Raw genomic sequence first — 17191 nt, 5'->3', positions numbered from 1 at the left:
TCATCATTTTCAAAACATTTTCTTTCTATTTGAGCACTTGGTATCAGCTCCTCTTTATTCCTTCCCTCCCCAACCCTCCTACCATCATGACCCCTTGATAAATTATAAATTATTATTTTCATATCTTACACTATCTGCTGTCTCCCTTCACCCATGTTTCTATTGTTCCTCCCCCTTGGAAGTGAGGGTTTGGAATAGGAAATAAAGTTAAACTTTATTTCTTATGAAAATGGAACTTTAGATGAAAATAAATATTCATGAAACACAAATAAAATTTTTTTATTGATGATCTTGATTACAAGACCAAAATTTGAGATCGGAAAACATATTAGTTACTGGAAATATAATCTGAATTTTTCATCTCATCTATAGTTATTAACTCCCTGTTATTAGCAATAGGAATGCTTTATAGTATTCCAATATATGTGCATATGTCCTGACAGTGCTCCTACTTAAGAGACCCAATTATCATTTGTCACTTATGATTGAATGAACCCAAAACAAGGCCCAGGAAGGACTGCCATCCCCTCTCACACCCTTCCCTTCGTCCACTGGCTGGAGATCATCCCCCTAGTCCCATTTCTCACATTAGCCAAGTGTTAGCCAATAATGGTGGCTGGGGATGGGGCATTACAAGGAAAAGGAAGAAGCTGGGGAAAGAGTCAGGAAGAAAATGAAGACGGAATGGAGAGTCAGCTAAAGCTTCATTGCATATTATCTGTAGTCTCAAGCTCCTAGAAGAATCTCAGTGGGAGCCACAGGATGGAAAATGACCTTCATTTTATTTCACCTCCGTCACTTTGCCGTATTAACATCTTCGAGGATCCTTATCCCCCTGAACCTTCTTTGCCACCTCCAGAACGCCTTTCTTTTTATCTCCCCAGCGCTCAGTCCTTTCCCCTCCCCCACCCCAGTGACACTTGTTCTTCAAACTCTTTCCTCCTCTCACATCCAGCTCACCCCAGTCCCTCCTCAGCCTTCTCTCTGGGCCAAAGTCATTGTCATTATAACCAAAAGTCAAGACGGCTACTTTCTGCCACCATTGCTCACACATGATGCACGTACTGCCCCATTGCAGAGAGGGGACAGATGTCTTCTTCCAAATAGAAATTCTAAATCAGATTTCCTAGAGATACTCTTACACTTTCTTCATTCCTATTGATTTCCAGATGCTTTGAGAATTAACCTAGGAATCTGATTGGCAAGGATGATATTCTTTCTATTGTTAGACTTTTTGGGGGGCGGGAAAGTCTTGACACTCACTTATAAGTGCCCCTTCCAGACAATATTCTCCACTTAGTTCAATCCTGCTTTTGTGCAATTTAAGCCCACTGTGGCATCCTCACCACTGGGACACTTATCCTTTCTGTATATCCCCAACCTTCCAAGCCTTCCGCTCAGATGCCTGGAACTCATGGTCTCCTATCAACAAGAGCCCTACAACCTTTAAAGCCCCTCCTGCGTGTGTCCCTTCACCTTCTTTTCCAGTGAGAACTTTGTGAGAGAGCTGCTCTCGCAGAAACCTCACATGCTTCATATGCGCCAGCATCGGAGACAGCTGGTTTTCTCCTCTTTACTGTCACCTGGAACACTTAAAACCGATCCTTGAAAGGAACTCTCCAGATTGCAGCCCCTGCTGTCCCTTTATGTGGAGCATCGCCTGCCTTTCTGCACTTTGACCACTGTCTGTCCAAAAGTAGTCTCAGGGGGGCCTAGAGCTGAACCAACTGCTACAATCTTGCTGATGACACAAGTCGTACAACACATTATTAACTCTCTGTTCTTCCACACCTCCCTTCACCCAGTTCAGTGCCCTTCCATCCCTACAGTCAGACCTGAAGTGGTGCCATTTCCACATGGGTTCCTCATCTCTCAAATCTCAAATTTGATCGTTTATATGGACTAAAGCTTCCAATATTTCTAAACTTTCCCCTCTAATCCTTCTACTCCAACAACTTTTCTCCCTTGTTTCATTCCCTAGCTCATGGATGCCAATACCTTCTCACTTTCTGTCACAGCTTTTACCGTGGTGAGAATCCATGGTACATGCCAACAATCACCGCTACTCACACTGGACTTGCTTAGAAAAGCGCCTTTCTTGGTTATCTCCAACCTTTGTCCCACTCCTCCCTGCCCATGAGCTCCTGAATATAGATAGATGATGCCACACTCCAACCATATTATACTTCCTTAGTCGTTGAACTCTTCCACCCACCAAGAGGGCTAATTCATACCTTCTGTCTCTCTAACTGCTTCCTTCACCCAAACCGCCATTCTCAAGGTTAGCATATATCTTGGTTCCTTCATCCAATAGGAATAGAAGTAATCCAAGATAAGATCTTCATCTGGCTACTACCACCTGGTTTCACTTCACCTCCATCACTGTCCATGTAATTGGTCCTACTCCCTATGTACTAGGTCTTCTCTTATTATTATTTTTATTATTATTTTTAATCCATCGAGGGCCTATTCATCATTCTCTTTAGCCTGCTTATGGACTTTTCAGTATTTCTCAACATACAAACAAGCAAGCAAACAAATACTATCTTCCTTTGTTGATGCTTTCTTCAACGGTACTCTACTTCGTTTTATAGGCAAGTTCCTAAGAGGCACTGCCCATTCTCTCACTTTTGCTTTCACGCCTCTGGTTGTGGTAGTCAGGTACCATGGAGTCAGTTCTGACCCATAATGACCTCATACACAACAGAATGAGGGACTGTCCAGTCCTGCGCCAGCCTCTCGATTGTTCCTGTGCTTGAGCCCATTGCTGCAGCCACGGTGTCGAGCCATCTCCTTGAGGCCCTTTCTTCCCTGAATAGTCAGTCTTATCTAACTCTCCTCTTAGTCTCTCCTGAATAGTCCGTCTTCTCTCGGGTTTTCATCCTACCAGTTAACTGACAAAAGCACATGAAAGGCCACTAATGACCTCAATGTTACGAGATTCCGTAGTGGAATCTTAGTTGGTCACCCCCTTCCTTTTGAAATATTTTTACTTGGCTTCTCGGATACCACACTCTTCCAGTTTTTCTCCCAACTCTGCGCTCTCTTTCCTGTCTTCCCTCTCCTTCCCAAGAGTTCACTTTGGACTCAGGACCTTCTCCTTCCATACGCTCCTCCTATATGGTCTCATCCAACCTATTGTTTTAAGTAAAATTCTGGGCTAAAGACTCCGAAAGTACCAGTTTGGGGATCATTTAACCTATGACCTACCAGACGCTAGCAATTTAAGACCTATTGGACTCGCAGGGTTCCATCCAAAACAGAACTCCGGATAGCTCTCCCTTGCCCTCAACCCAGTCCTCCCAACTTAGACCTGTGATCTCCAATTCAGTTACTTGGTCTAAAAACAAGAAGCCATCCTTAACTACTCACTTTTTCATCATACAAATATTCAGTCTATCAGGGAGTTTCATTGTCTATGCCCACAGCACTATGGGTTATGTGTAGGGCTGCACACCACCGAGTCAGCCATTCAAAAACCACAGGAGAAAGAGGAGGTTTTTCCTCCTGTGAAGAGAGTTACAGTCTCAGAAACCTACAGAGGTAGTTCTAATCTGGCAGTGAGTTCTGAAAGGCCTGGACAATAGATATCAAACCTGACTCTGTTATCACTTCTGCCTACATTCAAACCACCTTCATTTCTTGCCTTGACTATTGCAATAATTTCCTGACCATTCTCCTGCACAGCAGCAAGAGTGGTCTTTTAAAGAAATAAATTAGAACTTATTCCTCATTTACCAAGACACTTCAGTAGTTTCCTATTTTTTTAAATAACAAAATGCAAGACTCTGCATCAGTCTTCAACAACTTTGTGTTCTGTCCTTCAAACCTCTCTGATCTCTGTCCTGGTGGCCCCAGTTTTCTTGCTCCTCTTGAACATGCCTAACTCATCACCAGACCCTGGATTTTATACCCGCTGTCCCACTTGCTCATTCTCAGGTATTTGTATGAATTGTAGAAGACCCATCAATGAGAGGGTGACCATCCTCTTTAAATTGTTCTCTCCTCCCACCACCCCTACCTTGTTTCTCTTTAAAATATTTGTCTCTAATTAATATTGCATTATTTATCTGTTTATTCATTTACAAAATTCTTGTCTTTCCAGAGCCTAGAACATATCAAACATATGAGGGGGTACCCATGAAAAGAGCTCCACTGGGCAGAGCTTTCCCAGTATGTATTTTTCCTGCTAGGCTAGCATCCACCAACACCCTCTGAGTTAGTGCACCCAGTGGCATTGCCTGGGAAGGTTCTCTCTGGTCACAGTGAATTTTTTCGTAAAAGCAGTTTCCCTTGAACCTCATTTATTCTGATGACTGATTTAAGAGGACAGCAGGTGGCTATGAAATTTTGTTTCCTGCTGAGGAAAAACGCCACATAAATTGTTGTGATGTTGAACACAGCTTACAAGGACAGCGCTCTGGGAAAAACTCAAGTGTACGAGTGGTTTTCTCTTTTCAAAAAAGGTGAAATGTCAATTGATGACAAACCTCATTCTGGATGTCAATTAACTTCCCAAACAGACAAAACTGTTGACAAAATTCAGGTACTTGTGCTCAAAGACTGAGTGGACCATTGCAGAGATAGGGAAGTGATCTGGACCATCTTTGACCTTGATTCAGTGAATTTTAATGGAAGATTTGGGAATGAGAAGGGCCACTGCAGAATTCGTGCCTCGGGTTCTGACTGACCATGAAAAAGAACCTCAAGTGGAAATATGCCATGCTTTGAAAGAACAGCTCCGAAGCCAGCCAGATTCCTCCCCCACCCCAAGGTCATTACTGGTGAAGATACATGGTGCTATTCTTATGACCCCGAAAGCAAACATCAATCAAGCCAGTGGAAGATGCCATCTCATCTTGCCCCCACAAAAGCTCATCAAGTGAAATCAAAGATCAAGACAATACGCATTTGTTTGGCTGATGTGAGGGGGATAGTGCCTTTGGAGTTGTTCCACCAGGTCAGACTGTTCTCTAAGCTTTCTGTTTAGAGATTCTGAAAAGATTGCATAATGGCGTGGGACCAAAAAAAAGCCTGATTTGTGTCAGAGGCAGCAGGTTTTTCCACCATTACAAGGCACCTGCTCATGCAGCCATCTCAGTGCACCAGTTGTTTTTTTTGCAAAAAAACAGTATGCCTCTCTTGTTCCACACACCTTACTCACCTGACTTTGCTTGCTGAAACTTCTGTGAGACTTATTTTTGTTTCATCAAATGAAGAGGGACATGAAAGGACAGCGATTGGACAATGTAGAAGAGCTGGGGGAAAATGTTTCCAAGAATGGAATTGCAGATTTGACAAATGTATTAAGTAATGGAGAGTACTTTTAAGGTGATAAGGTTGTTTTGTAAAAAAATTTAAATACATAGCTTTGAAAACAATCCGAGTTTTTTGGGGTACCCCCTCAAAAAGTTGGTTCTCAATCTATATTTGTGAAATTAATAAGTGTGTTGCCTATACCCACCTGTGTGAGCACATAAAGACACAACTATATAGGCTCACCCTGTGGTAAGGGATTATATGTCAATGTTTAATTATATGTGTATGAACAAAACCAGATTTTTTTTTAGAGGTTCTTTAGATAATTGCCATCTCAGGTACTGCGTGCAAAATGTAGTACACACATTTGCTTCTATTTCTTGCTTTGATGTCATTCTGTATGTAAAATAAGCTTCCTTCTAATACCTAGGAGGCATTATTGTACTTGTTAGGCTCAAAGAAGATAAGTTGGTTAACCAGTTCCAAGGACTCATATTTCCCATTTCAGCAAATGTACTTGTGATACGTCTTGGCAATCATGTTTCGTCGACTACCCACTACACCCAGGATTTACATGGCATGCATAAAATCAGACTCATTTCCTAACTCGGCTTCTGATTGTAGCGACCACTATTGTTTCTATAAGAAGATAATAATGCTGTTGGGGTGCCTGGATCATTAATAAAAGATTCTAACTAGAAAATGGCACACAATAGCCCCTGGAATTGATCATTTGTAGACAAACACTCATGTTTTTGAAACATACAAAACACCATAACCCAGAAATCTTTTCCCTGACACTGTGGTAAAACTAGTTTGGTAAATACGCTTCCTTTTATTTTATGGCTGATTTATTTTTCTGACCACTTATTTTGAAGACAAAAGATGGGATGAAGAGAGAGAGAATAAGAAATATTTGAGGTAGCCTAGGTATTCTTTTTCGGACTTAGTCCTTTTGTTTGTGAACTAGATCCAAGAGCAGAGAAGAATATGAAGTATGCAAAACAACAAAATTATCTAAGCTTTAAGTGTGTCAAATATATTTTTACAGGCAAACACAGCACAAATTTTGTCAGTCGATACGATCCCCGATTTAACAGCTGGATTCAGCTTCCACCGATGCAAGAAAGGTAAGTGTTTAATTATTGTGCCTGAAAAATTTGTGGCGCCTTTAAAGGAAGCATGGGTGCTGAATGGTTTTCCCTGGTCTGCGGCGCTAGGCAGAATCAATGAAGACATATGAGGCAAAATATGCAGTTTTGTCTGCTCAATTTAGATTAACTCCCTTATTAGCTCCGTGGAGAAAACTAGTCAAATAACTCAATGATTTGTCCTGATATTGGAACAAAGGGAGGGACTTCTCTTTGACAACATTGTCCTGGTTTGTAAGCAGAGCTAAAAGACCCGTGTCTGTCCCTCTTTTCTAGATGATAATATAAATACTGACATTTAAATACTAACCCCATTCTCACAAGGATATACATTTAAATGTAGATATTTCAGTAACAAATATCTCGAGTCTCACTCACTCAAACTGTTGAATTTGCCTCGCCACAACGTCTTTCTAACAGACATTCAAGAATTGGTCTTTTAGTCTTTTGGGTTTTGAATTCTTTTGAAAATGTCATTTCATTCACATACACAGTGTTTATATCCAATCAGTCTTCTAGCTACAAAAGGACACGATGGCTACTGCCAGAGTATATCTTGTCTCTCCTGGCTGTTACCTAAACATCCGCCAACATCGCGTGTGTACATACTAAAATCTGAAACTTTGATCCTTGTTAAATATTCTCTATTTCTATCCCCGTGAACAAATGTTCAGTACAGTGACGTGAACCTGCAACCTACATCTTCTTCCCAAGGGATTCATTTAAGAGGAACACACAGAACTCCTCTTCAATATTTTTATTATGACCCCTAACCTTAACATCCACATTTTTTAAACTTCAACTAGATTACACGAGTATTAAATTAAATCCTTAATCACAAGTTGAAAGGCAAAAGAAAAATCCCAGATGATACGATTCATTCCAAAATGTGCATTACTATATAGCATAGTTGGTGTGAATGTATGCTATAAAGAAATGTAATATTTAACTTTGTATTGCAGATAAATATATTAAAATCCTCTTTGAGGAGACTAGGAGCTAAACACTGAACAGAAAAGACAAGATATGCTACAAACATCACAAACACGTGTATGTGAATGTGTAATGCAAACGTACCCCAAGAAAAGATTTGAAATCAATTAACATCCTGACAAGCTTCCCAGTGAAGCGGAAGCCCCTGATGTCTTCTTCCGGTCTCTCTCTTTGAAAGGCCATTTCCAGGAGGCTGTCTTTGCAGCTCCATCACGTTGCCCTTTCATTAAAATAACCCGGAAAAAAGTTTTATTTTAAGAATTCTTGAATAAAAGAAATATCAATAATATGTTTGGAATGCCAGAATCTCATCACAATGGTCCCCATTGCTGCGGGCTGTACGCCATGATAATTAACCTTCCCGCCTTCGGCTTGGGAGGCATAACTCACGTCGCGGTCAATTATCTCACTGTAGAGCCCCTAAGGATGGGAAGTATTGCTGCAAAACCTAATTAGTAATTTTTTTAAAAATTGGTATTGTTTACTTGATAGTCTCTAGTGACTTCCTCTGAGGCACTACGGCCCATCATGGCAGGGTCCTACTCAGACACTTGGTAAGCAGTTCATTGACCTGATGAAAAGACCTGCCATGGTCTGTCGGCGCCCGGCCGCCACCGTTGACAGGATGGAGTGTTTCGCGTTTCTTTTGAAGTCATTATGGTATATCATGTCAGGTCCCTAGTAAAAGAAGGGTTTTTTTTAAATTTAGAACAATCAACTCGATAGACCAAATAAAGAGCTCCTTCCAGAGCTGAGTGGGGAAAGGCAGATCTCACAAAGGCCACTCCATCTTCGCGCTGGGGATCTCCTCTGGGTTGGTTGACCCAGGCAGCGGTCCAGACGCTGCTGTCATTGCGAGGCCGCCATTCAAAATACCATGGAAGATCCGTTCTCGGGGTGGATTGATTGGTGGGTTGAAAATTAGAGAGGGAAAAAAAAACCCTAAAGTACAAGAAGCCCTTCCGAGAAGTTTCTCAGAACATTTAATTGAGCTGATGTTTGCACTGTGTAATGCATGAATCAAACTCGCCAGGAGTTCCACGCCTACCCCCTTTGCAGATACCAAAATACTGAGCAGTTGAAACAAATACTAAGAACTCACCCAACCTATTGGGAATCATAGAAGCAAGTTCAAGGTACCTTACAGAGAGCTGTCTGAACCGATTCCGAGAATATTTGCCTAGTGGGAGCTCCCCAAGGGCCATAAGAAAGGGACAGGAAACCCTCCCAGTTCAGAAAAGAACGGCCAAGTGGTCTCTCAAGGTACCAAACCCAGGGGTCCGCTCAGGAATTGCTTACTTGCTGGCTACGGATTTTCCTAATTAAACCAAAAAGCAAAAGTAACGATGGTGAATCATGTTGGTCCCCAATTTAAGATCTGACTCTAAAATAGGGAGAAGGCTAACATGAAAGGTGAGATCCATACGAATGGGCTGGTGCATTTACAGTTCTCCCTCACTAGAGGCGGACGTTACTCACCAGAGGGTCCCCCACAGAGGGGCAGAGGTAAGCCTGGACACTATCGACAGCATGAGAGCCTCTTTCCTCTTTCTCGAGTGCGTGAAACATTAGAAGCAAATACATCTAAGAGTTGTCCTAATTTAAATACTTTACGTCTATAGCTGTCTTACAAGTAACAATGAGAGGCAGGATTCTGTGTGAGAAGTCCGTTGTTGGCCTGAGTAGTCATCACAGCGTTAATCAAGTGATGGAAGGTAAAAAACGCGAGCGGAGAGAAGGTGGCGGTCACTCAATCTTGAACTGAGAAATGGCCATAGGAACTTGACCTCAGCGCATAAACCAACCACCCAACGGCTCAGTCGGGTTTATACATGAAGCAGAGTTTTCAGTATGTTTCCAGGAGTTATCGTTCACGGTATTTCTAAGTTTTTGTATCAGAATATTGCCTCTGACTTGGAGTGGGGTGAGGAAAGCTGAGGTTTCCATACAAATAGTGTAATTCCATGAGTATCTTTAAAAATCTTCAACTTTTCCAAAAGTACATAAAAGGCCTACACAAGGTGAGCTCTTCGTGGGAGGCTGGTGGGTAAGAAGGCCAGGGACCAGGCCCAAGAGTGAACTGGCATGGGAAAATTTTACCCTCAAGCAAATGTTCATAGCTGCTGACAGACCATTAACTATCCAGTGTTCCTATAATGCATGTCATGAATCCTTTGAACACACAAGGGAATAAGTCAGAGGCTCAAAACATCCTCTATTGGAATATCTACATAGACGTGCACGTTAAGTCAGGGAATGAAACCTACTGATTTTTTTTTCCATTTAGATCCTAACAGTGACACTGTGTGGATAAAGCTAGGAGTACACACAGAACATCAAATTAAGAATGCGTGGGCTGTGAAGAGCAAGTTCTGACTCAGGGTCACGGTGGGGAAGGAGCCCAATAGGAAAAGTGAGAAAACTGAAAAGCAGTCCCCCTACCAAACAGAGACCACTCCCTAGTTCGTCACAACTTAAGCCTAATTAAGCAGAGGGCTTTTATACTTGGCATGACTAACAGACACTTTCTCTCCTAGATTATTAGTTTAGCACCTATATGCTACATTAGAGCAGACTGTATTAGATATCTGTCAGTGTTTTCAATGACACATTTGCACTGAGAACATAAAGATACTGGTAACAAACAGAACGTTGACCTACTACAGTCAGTATACCAAAAAGGATTGGCCCGTGTTAACCATTTCACAAGGTAGCATATGATCAAAACGTGATGGTCTGGAAGGAGGAAGTCCACGCTGTGCTAAAGACATTGGCAACAGCAAAGCTCCAGAATTTATAGAATAACAATTGAGACATTTCAACAAACGAGACATGCAATTAAAAAGCACACATACATCTGTTTCAAGAAATTTGAGCAATAGCTACTTGGCAAGCCAACTGAAAGATTCATATTTGTGCCCACCCCAAAGAAAGGTGCTCCAACTGTATGGGACATTGTCCAAGTATATCATTAATATCACACACAAGAAAGATTTTGGTTAGGATAATTCAGAAACTGAAATAGCAGTGCACAGATAGGGAATGCAGTACACAGGCAGAGATTTAAGCCAGATTCAGAAGAGGATGTGGAACAGGAGATTACTGTTGATGTCAAGTGGATCTTACCTGGAAGCAAAAAACACCAGAAAGAGGTTTGCCTGTGTTTGATGGACTATGCAAAGGCATTCCATTGTATGGATCATAAGGCACTGCAAAGAATGGGGATTCTCATCTTCAAGCTGTATGCTGAGCACATCATCTGAGCAGCTGAGCTTTTTGAAGAGCATGGCTTCAGAATTGGGGGAAGACAGATGAACAAAACGCAATGGGAAGACGACAGAAGCTTGCTTCCTAACGGCAAGGACATCCAGAACCTATTGACAAAGACCAAACATGGCAGCCTTCAGTACGGATGACATCACAATGTAAAGGGGGGAAAGGCTTCACAACTGGACTTGCAGCCTCACATGCAACTTCATGATAAAGGACAAAAAAATTGAAGTTGTCAAGCATTTCATGTTACTTGGATCCATAAACAACGTTCATGGAAATAGCCATCAAGAAGTAAAATGTATTACACTGGGCCATGCTGCTGCCCAGATCGCTGATAAGCAAATGTATCACTGAGGACTTGGGGCAGCCTGCCTAAGTCATGTTATTTTCACTCACTTCGTGTGCATGTAAAATCTGACAGTGAATAAGGAGGACCTAAGAAGAATTGACATCCTTTAATTATGGTTTCAATGAAGACTGTAAGTACACATGGACTGCCAGAACCAACGAGTCTGTGTTGGAAGAAGTACAGCCAGAATGCTCCTTAGAAGAGAGAATGGGGAGACTTTGTCTCACTTATTTTAGACGTCATCAGGATGGACCAATACCTGAAGAAGGACAGCGTGTTCAGTAAAGCAGAGAGTCCGAGAAAAACAGGACGACTCTCAGTGAAGTGCACGGGCACATGGGCTCAAACACAGCAAGGACTGTGACCATGGCATGGGGCCGGAGTGTTTAATTCTATGGTTCATAGATTTTCTCTGAGACGTAACCTGCTTGAGGGCTCCCAACCCCCATACAACTGTGCTCTGTGAGAAAGCAAATGAAATATGGTTAGAGAAGCGGAAGAATCCAACGGTCTGTTTGTATTTACTTAATTTGGCAACAATTTTCAAACCTAGTACTTTTCTTTAAATTAGCTTCTTTTTAAAATTTCTATATGACAAGAATCCCCCAAATGTTTCAGTCATAGATCCTTTTGGCAATATGATTGAAAACTTTGGAACTCTGTCCACCTTCTACAGTGTGCATCTGCGTGAGCACATGATATTTATCATCTATTTTCATTTTAAAAGATACCTTCCACTACAAATTTGTGGGTCCTTCAGAAATCAAGGGCCAGGTTGAAAGCTAACACGATGAAATCTGACTCACTGGCTCTTTATTCTCCTTTCTATTTTATTCCCATTTTCTTTCCCTTCCAGATTTTTTCGGAACAGCTATTTCTTTAAAAAACCTCAAGGAAATCTAGAACACAGTAAACATGTTGATAAACATGGTTAAATCATGGAAAAACATGTTTATCAATATGGCTAAAATCCTTGGGCTAACAGGAAAAAAAATCACCATCTATAACAAAAACTCTTTATCACCATAAATTATCTAAAAAGAAAAGCCTAAAGGATTTAGCCATCACCTAAATGTTATTAGAAAAAGTTTGCATACAAACATCTTTGTTCTTTCATGAGTATTAACAAAATGCTGGACACTGTGACACACACCCCACATACGGATGCACAAGTAACCCTGTGATGAGGCTAGCTACATCATCCCCACGTTACAGATGAGCACCCTCAGGCTGAGAGGGGTTAAGTAGCATGTCAGAGGCTACATGCCTAGAAAATAGAGTAACCAGGCAATCAGCCTGCAGAGGCAAACATGTTCATTGGGACACCCATAAAGGTTATCTTCTAAAAACATCTGGAATACCTCTTTTTGCTATTGACATTACACAAGAGTCTTTGTTGCCAATGTTTGGAAACTGTTAACTAAGCAAACCTGAATTGTATTCTCTAAGGAACTTTGCATCTAATTATATTATACTTATTCCCTGTTGAGCCACGTGTGAACTTTGTGAAATGTATTATTTTAGTAGCAATTCAAAAGCAATGCAAAAGATCAAGGATGGACTTAAAGTTATGAGGAGACATCCATAATTTCATTTTAATTCCTTTTTCCATGAACATTTTGAATCTACGATCATTATCCAACTCCAAAAACATTGAGTGCTCTCTGAATTTTCTTCTCCCTAAGCCCCTATATATTAAAATTACCTATCATGTTGTACATGTTCCTTTAAAATAACTTTCACATCACTCCTTTCTCTTTCTCCGACTGACACCTTTCTCCAGGTCCAGAAGGTGGCACGTCTCGATTGGAGGTCCCCTTTCTCCCCTCTGTGCACACAGCTCACGTCATTACCTTTGGAGGGAGACCCAAACCCATAGGCTGCCATGACAGTGGATTCAAAAAGTACCCTACGGCCTTATAAGAATCAGCACAGAAAGCTGCTTAAGTGGAATCCATATAATTGGTCATACCAGAGCAAAATTTTAACATTATGTGCAATTTACAAAAGTTGTTCTATTTGCAGTAGGACTGGGGGCGAAAAAAGGGAAAAAATTATCATTAAAGGAAAATTTTGATGATGTAGTTCTCTTATAAATTGGGAACAATGACCCTTGAAGGACCATAAAGAAAGTGAATGTCAAGATAATTTATTATTGTTACATTATCTACCTCATTTTTCACTTTGTCTTACTGAGCTGCACTATCCCTACAAGGTACCAAATATCCCAAACATTAATGAACACTAACAGTGTCTGAAAAGCAAAGGGGAGAAGAAAAAGAAATAAACATAGAGTTGATGTGTTTCCTCTTTCTTATTAACTTTAATTTCTAAAGGGTTAGCCATAAGGGACAATACCTATAATTACTACATAGGGTCTCAGATCAGCAAGGTCTAGATTCTAAAAGTTTGCAGCCCTTAGAAAGCACAGTGCACCTCCTTTTCCTGATTCACTGAGTGGCCCTTAATTTCACAGTTCCTTTGTGATTTACTGTGGGTTGTTTCCATTGTAGGAGAGCCAGTTTCTATGCATGTCGGTTGGACAAACATCTATATGTTATTGGTGGAAGGAATGAAAGTGGCTACTTGTCCAGTGTGGAGTGCTATAACCTAGAAACCAATGAATGGCGTTATGTGTCCTCGTTACCACAGCCTCTAGCAGCTCATGCGGGGGCAGTGCACAATGGGAAAATATACATTTCAGGCAAGTCATTCTTCCATTTTCTGTTTCAAGTTCAATGCCAAGGCCCTCACTTGACTTGTGTGTATATGTTCGCTTCACAGGGGGTGTTCACAATGGAGAATATGTCCCGTGGCTATACTGCTATGACCCTGTAATGGATGTCTGGGCGCGAAAACAAGATATGAACACAAAGCGCGCAATCCACACGTTGGCTGTAATGAATGATCGCTTGTATGCGATCGGGGGGAATCATTTGAAAGGTCTTCTTCTTTTTTAATCTCAATCATGTTTGCATGTCATGCCTCTTGCTAAGGGGGGTTCTTGTTAGATAATCATCATTAACCGAGTCAAAAAAGTATGTTGACCAACTGAAATCGACACTATGTAAATTAGCAGCACCCTTGAGCAAGCATTTATTTTGGCTTTTCTGCAGATGGGATTATTTTTAAGTTTCCATACACATTAAAAATATGAATAATGAAGCCTACAGGAAAGGGGGGAAAGGGAGCATTAATAACTGAAAAGCACAAACAATTTGTCGTAACAATGAATTCAGAGAAATAAATTACCCCTTATCACCAGTCATAGTAATGGTTGTTTTTTTTCTCAGAAAAAAAAAAATTTTTAGCGCAATCATAAAGAACTTTAATCATGGCCACGCAAAGATGGGTATATGTGGTTTGTTTCTGAAACAGTTCATAGAACATTCTGTCTGATTTTAGAATTATTTCTTTTAAACGTAAATATCAAATCATCCATGATTCTTAAATTCCTTCTATTTGACATTTTTCAAACAAAGCTAACATAGTGCATCATGCGTTAGAGCCGTGTTTTAGCTCCTTCACTTCCCTGTGCATACAAATTACTACAACTTTTGTAGTGGCAATGTGTATGTCCATGACATGAATTTGACAGGGAAGGAGCAAGATCTGTGACACTGCTTGGTCTTCAGTTTCCACATTTGAAAACGAAGAAAGTAGGTCTCTTGAAAGGTCCCTCTGGCTCTGCCTCCCGTGGCCTTGGGGACTTAGATGGGAAACAGGCTGTTTCCCTATGGCAGGCTGGGCCCATCCTTGCATTGATTCTGAGATAATACACCCATCTTTTAAAATGGGTTAGATACCATGCATTTTTCTTACATTTCTTAGTGCATACTACCCCTATACTTAGTAAAGATAAGAGAGAATGTATGTCACTGTCCGTATTTCCAAATACATATATCCTGACTCTTCTAACAGGCATGCCAATACCCTAGTCTAGGCATGTGGCCCCTGCATGGTGCAAATAGGTTAAGCACTAGACTAAAGCCAACAGATGGGCAGTTTAGAACCATCCGGGAATGCTTCAGAAGACAGATCTTGAAAACCCTGTTCTGAATACATGAGGTCACCATGCGTTAGAATCAACTCGAGGACAACTAACGACAAGGTCAGTTGACCCGGCTGACTCTGATTCTCGTCACTGCTGCTGCTCCTCCTCTTTTCTTCTGGCTCTCGGCCCAGTGCCCCTGGATTCCAACCCCTAGGACATTCTTGTGCCTTCTTACATTGTTGTTGTTTTTTAAATCAAGTTTGCACCCTTGTACATTAACATGATTTCTACCTTCTTTTTTTTTTGGCACAACATATTGCCTAAATATTCTAGATAACTTTTCACATTTAATATTATAATTGGACAGGAAAGCTTGGCTAAAGACTACTTGAAGAAGAAATAGGACACACAAATCAAAATTAGCATAGATTTGGCTGATATCATGCTGCAGAGAAAATGGTACGGACTTAGCACTAAGCCTGTTTTAAATCCCAGTAACGTACTTACTTACTGCTGCATGTTTTACAAATGGCATGCCCCATAGCTAACATGCACACAACCTAATGTGCGTGTTTGACCCGAACCCTGGATTTTTTTAATCACCTTCTGTGAATGAAAAAGCTGGACAATGAATAAGCAAGATGGAAGAACACGTGATGCCTTTGTTGGAGAAAAATATTGAATGTCAAGAACTTCCAGAAGAATGCAGAAGCGTGGTGGTGTTGGCATAGTGGTTACACATTGGGCTCCTGTCTGCAAGGTAGCAAAACCACCAGACGTTCCTCAGGAGAAAGATGGGTTTTTTTCCTCCTATAAATCATGACAATCTCAGAAACTCACAGGGGCAGTTCTACCCTGTCCTAGAAGGTCACTGTGATGAAGGACACACTTGACGGCAGTGTGTTTGGGGCGGTGAAGAGCAGGTGTTGGAGGCTGACCAGAAGAAAGCACAAAGCTGCTCTGGAAGTACAGCCAGATGCTACTTAGAAGTGAGATTGGTAAGACTTCGTCTCGTGGACTTCAGACGTGCTTTTGAGAGGGACTAGTCCCTAGAGAACGGCATCAGACTTGATAAAAGAGGGTTAGCAAACAGGAGGCAGACCCTCAATGAGGCAGAGGGACACAGGGCTGAAAGAGTGGGCGTCAGCCAGCCTAGCAAGGACGCTGAGAACGGTGCAGCACAAGGCAGTGTTTGCTTCGGTTCTTCCTGCTGTGCGTAGGGTCACAATGAATTGGAGCCAGCTCAACATCAGCTTTATGAATAATATGTAGCTAGTCATCCTTGCTTTGAATTAATGCAAAGCGCTCGAGCTTTCTGGTAGGTCTTCAATATCATTTTGGAATTTATACAGTTGTGATTCTTCAAGTGCACAATTATGTACCATTGATTCTAAACTTTTGTTTTTTTTAAGACACTCTAGCCTTGAATTCGGACCCTGATATATTTTGTTATATACTCCCTAGGTTTCTCCCACCTTGACGTCATGCTTGTGGAATGCTATGACCCCAAGGGTGACCAGTGGAACATTCTTCAGACCCCGATTTTGGAGGGCCGGAGCGGGCCTGGCTGTGCGGTGCTGGACGACAGCATTTACCTCGTTGGTGGCTACAGCTGGAGCATGGTCCGTGCCCGTCATTTCCATCACCCTGCTGCTGTTTGGGGCATGCTTCTTCTGTTTCCCTCCAAATGGGTTTGCTGCCCACATCTTTCTCCCTTTGGTTTCATTTTGTTGTCGAGAGTATGTCCACAGCAAAGCATACACCAATTCAGTAATCTCTACCCGTTAGTGATATGGATCACATTTCTTGATTACATTCCCACCCTCTTTTTCTGAACTGTTCCTGTATCATTAACAGAAACTCGCTGCTCTCTAAGGTTCCCATCTAGTCGTTTGAGTTGCTGTGGTCAATTTGATCCCGTATAGATAGTTTTTCAAAGCATATAATGTTCCAGGCAAAACAAACAAGCAAACAACCTTTTTTTTTACTAGTTAAGCTAAATTGTAGTTCATTTTGAAGAGGACTTCAGAGACTTTTTTTGTGTAGAAGATCATGCTAATTTGTAAGCAGTACGTTGCTTTAGCTGATGAAATAGAATCCGCTGCTTTGCCCAGAGCTAACTTGCTGGAAATTCAGCTGTAACACAGCACACCTAGGTGGCTGGTTGGTGCC

General features: G+C 41.4%; 1 protein-coding gene across 1 annotated transcript in view; it reads left to right on the top strand.

Annotated features, from left to right (window-relative positions):
- Window positions 1-17191, top strand: part of KLHL14 (kelch like family member 14) — a 112281-nt gene that overhangs the window by 92217 nt on the left and 2873 nt on the right. The window contains exons 4-7 of the mRNA XM_004702939.3: window positions 6311-6389; window positions 13539-13729; window positions 13810-13968; window positions 16484-16641. Of these exons, the coding sequence (XP_004702996.1) occupies window positions 6311-6389; window positions 13539-13729; window positions 13810-13968; window positions 16484-16641 (587 nt within the window). The remainder of the gene's footprint in view (window positions 1-6310; window positions 6390-13538; window positions 13730-13809; window positions 13969-16483; window positions 16642-17191) is intronic.

The sequence above is a fragment of the Echinops telfairi genome, unplaced genomic scaffold, assembly GCF_000313985.2.
Source record: "Echinops telfairi isolate 266 unplaced genomic scaffold, ASM31398v2 ScPeMD7_7400;HRSCAF=8409, whole genome shotgun sequence".
Taxonomy (NCBI): domain Eukaryota; kingdom Metazoa; phylum Chordata; class Mammalia; order Afrosoricida; family Tenrecidae; genus Echinops; species Echinops telfairi.
Note: the sequence above shows the minus strand (reverse complement) of the source record. Positions and strands in the feature narration are given on the sequence as shown.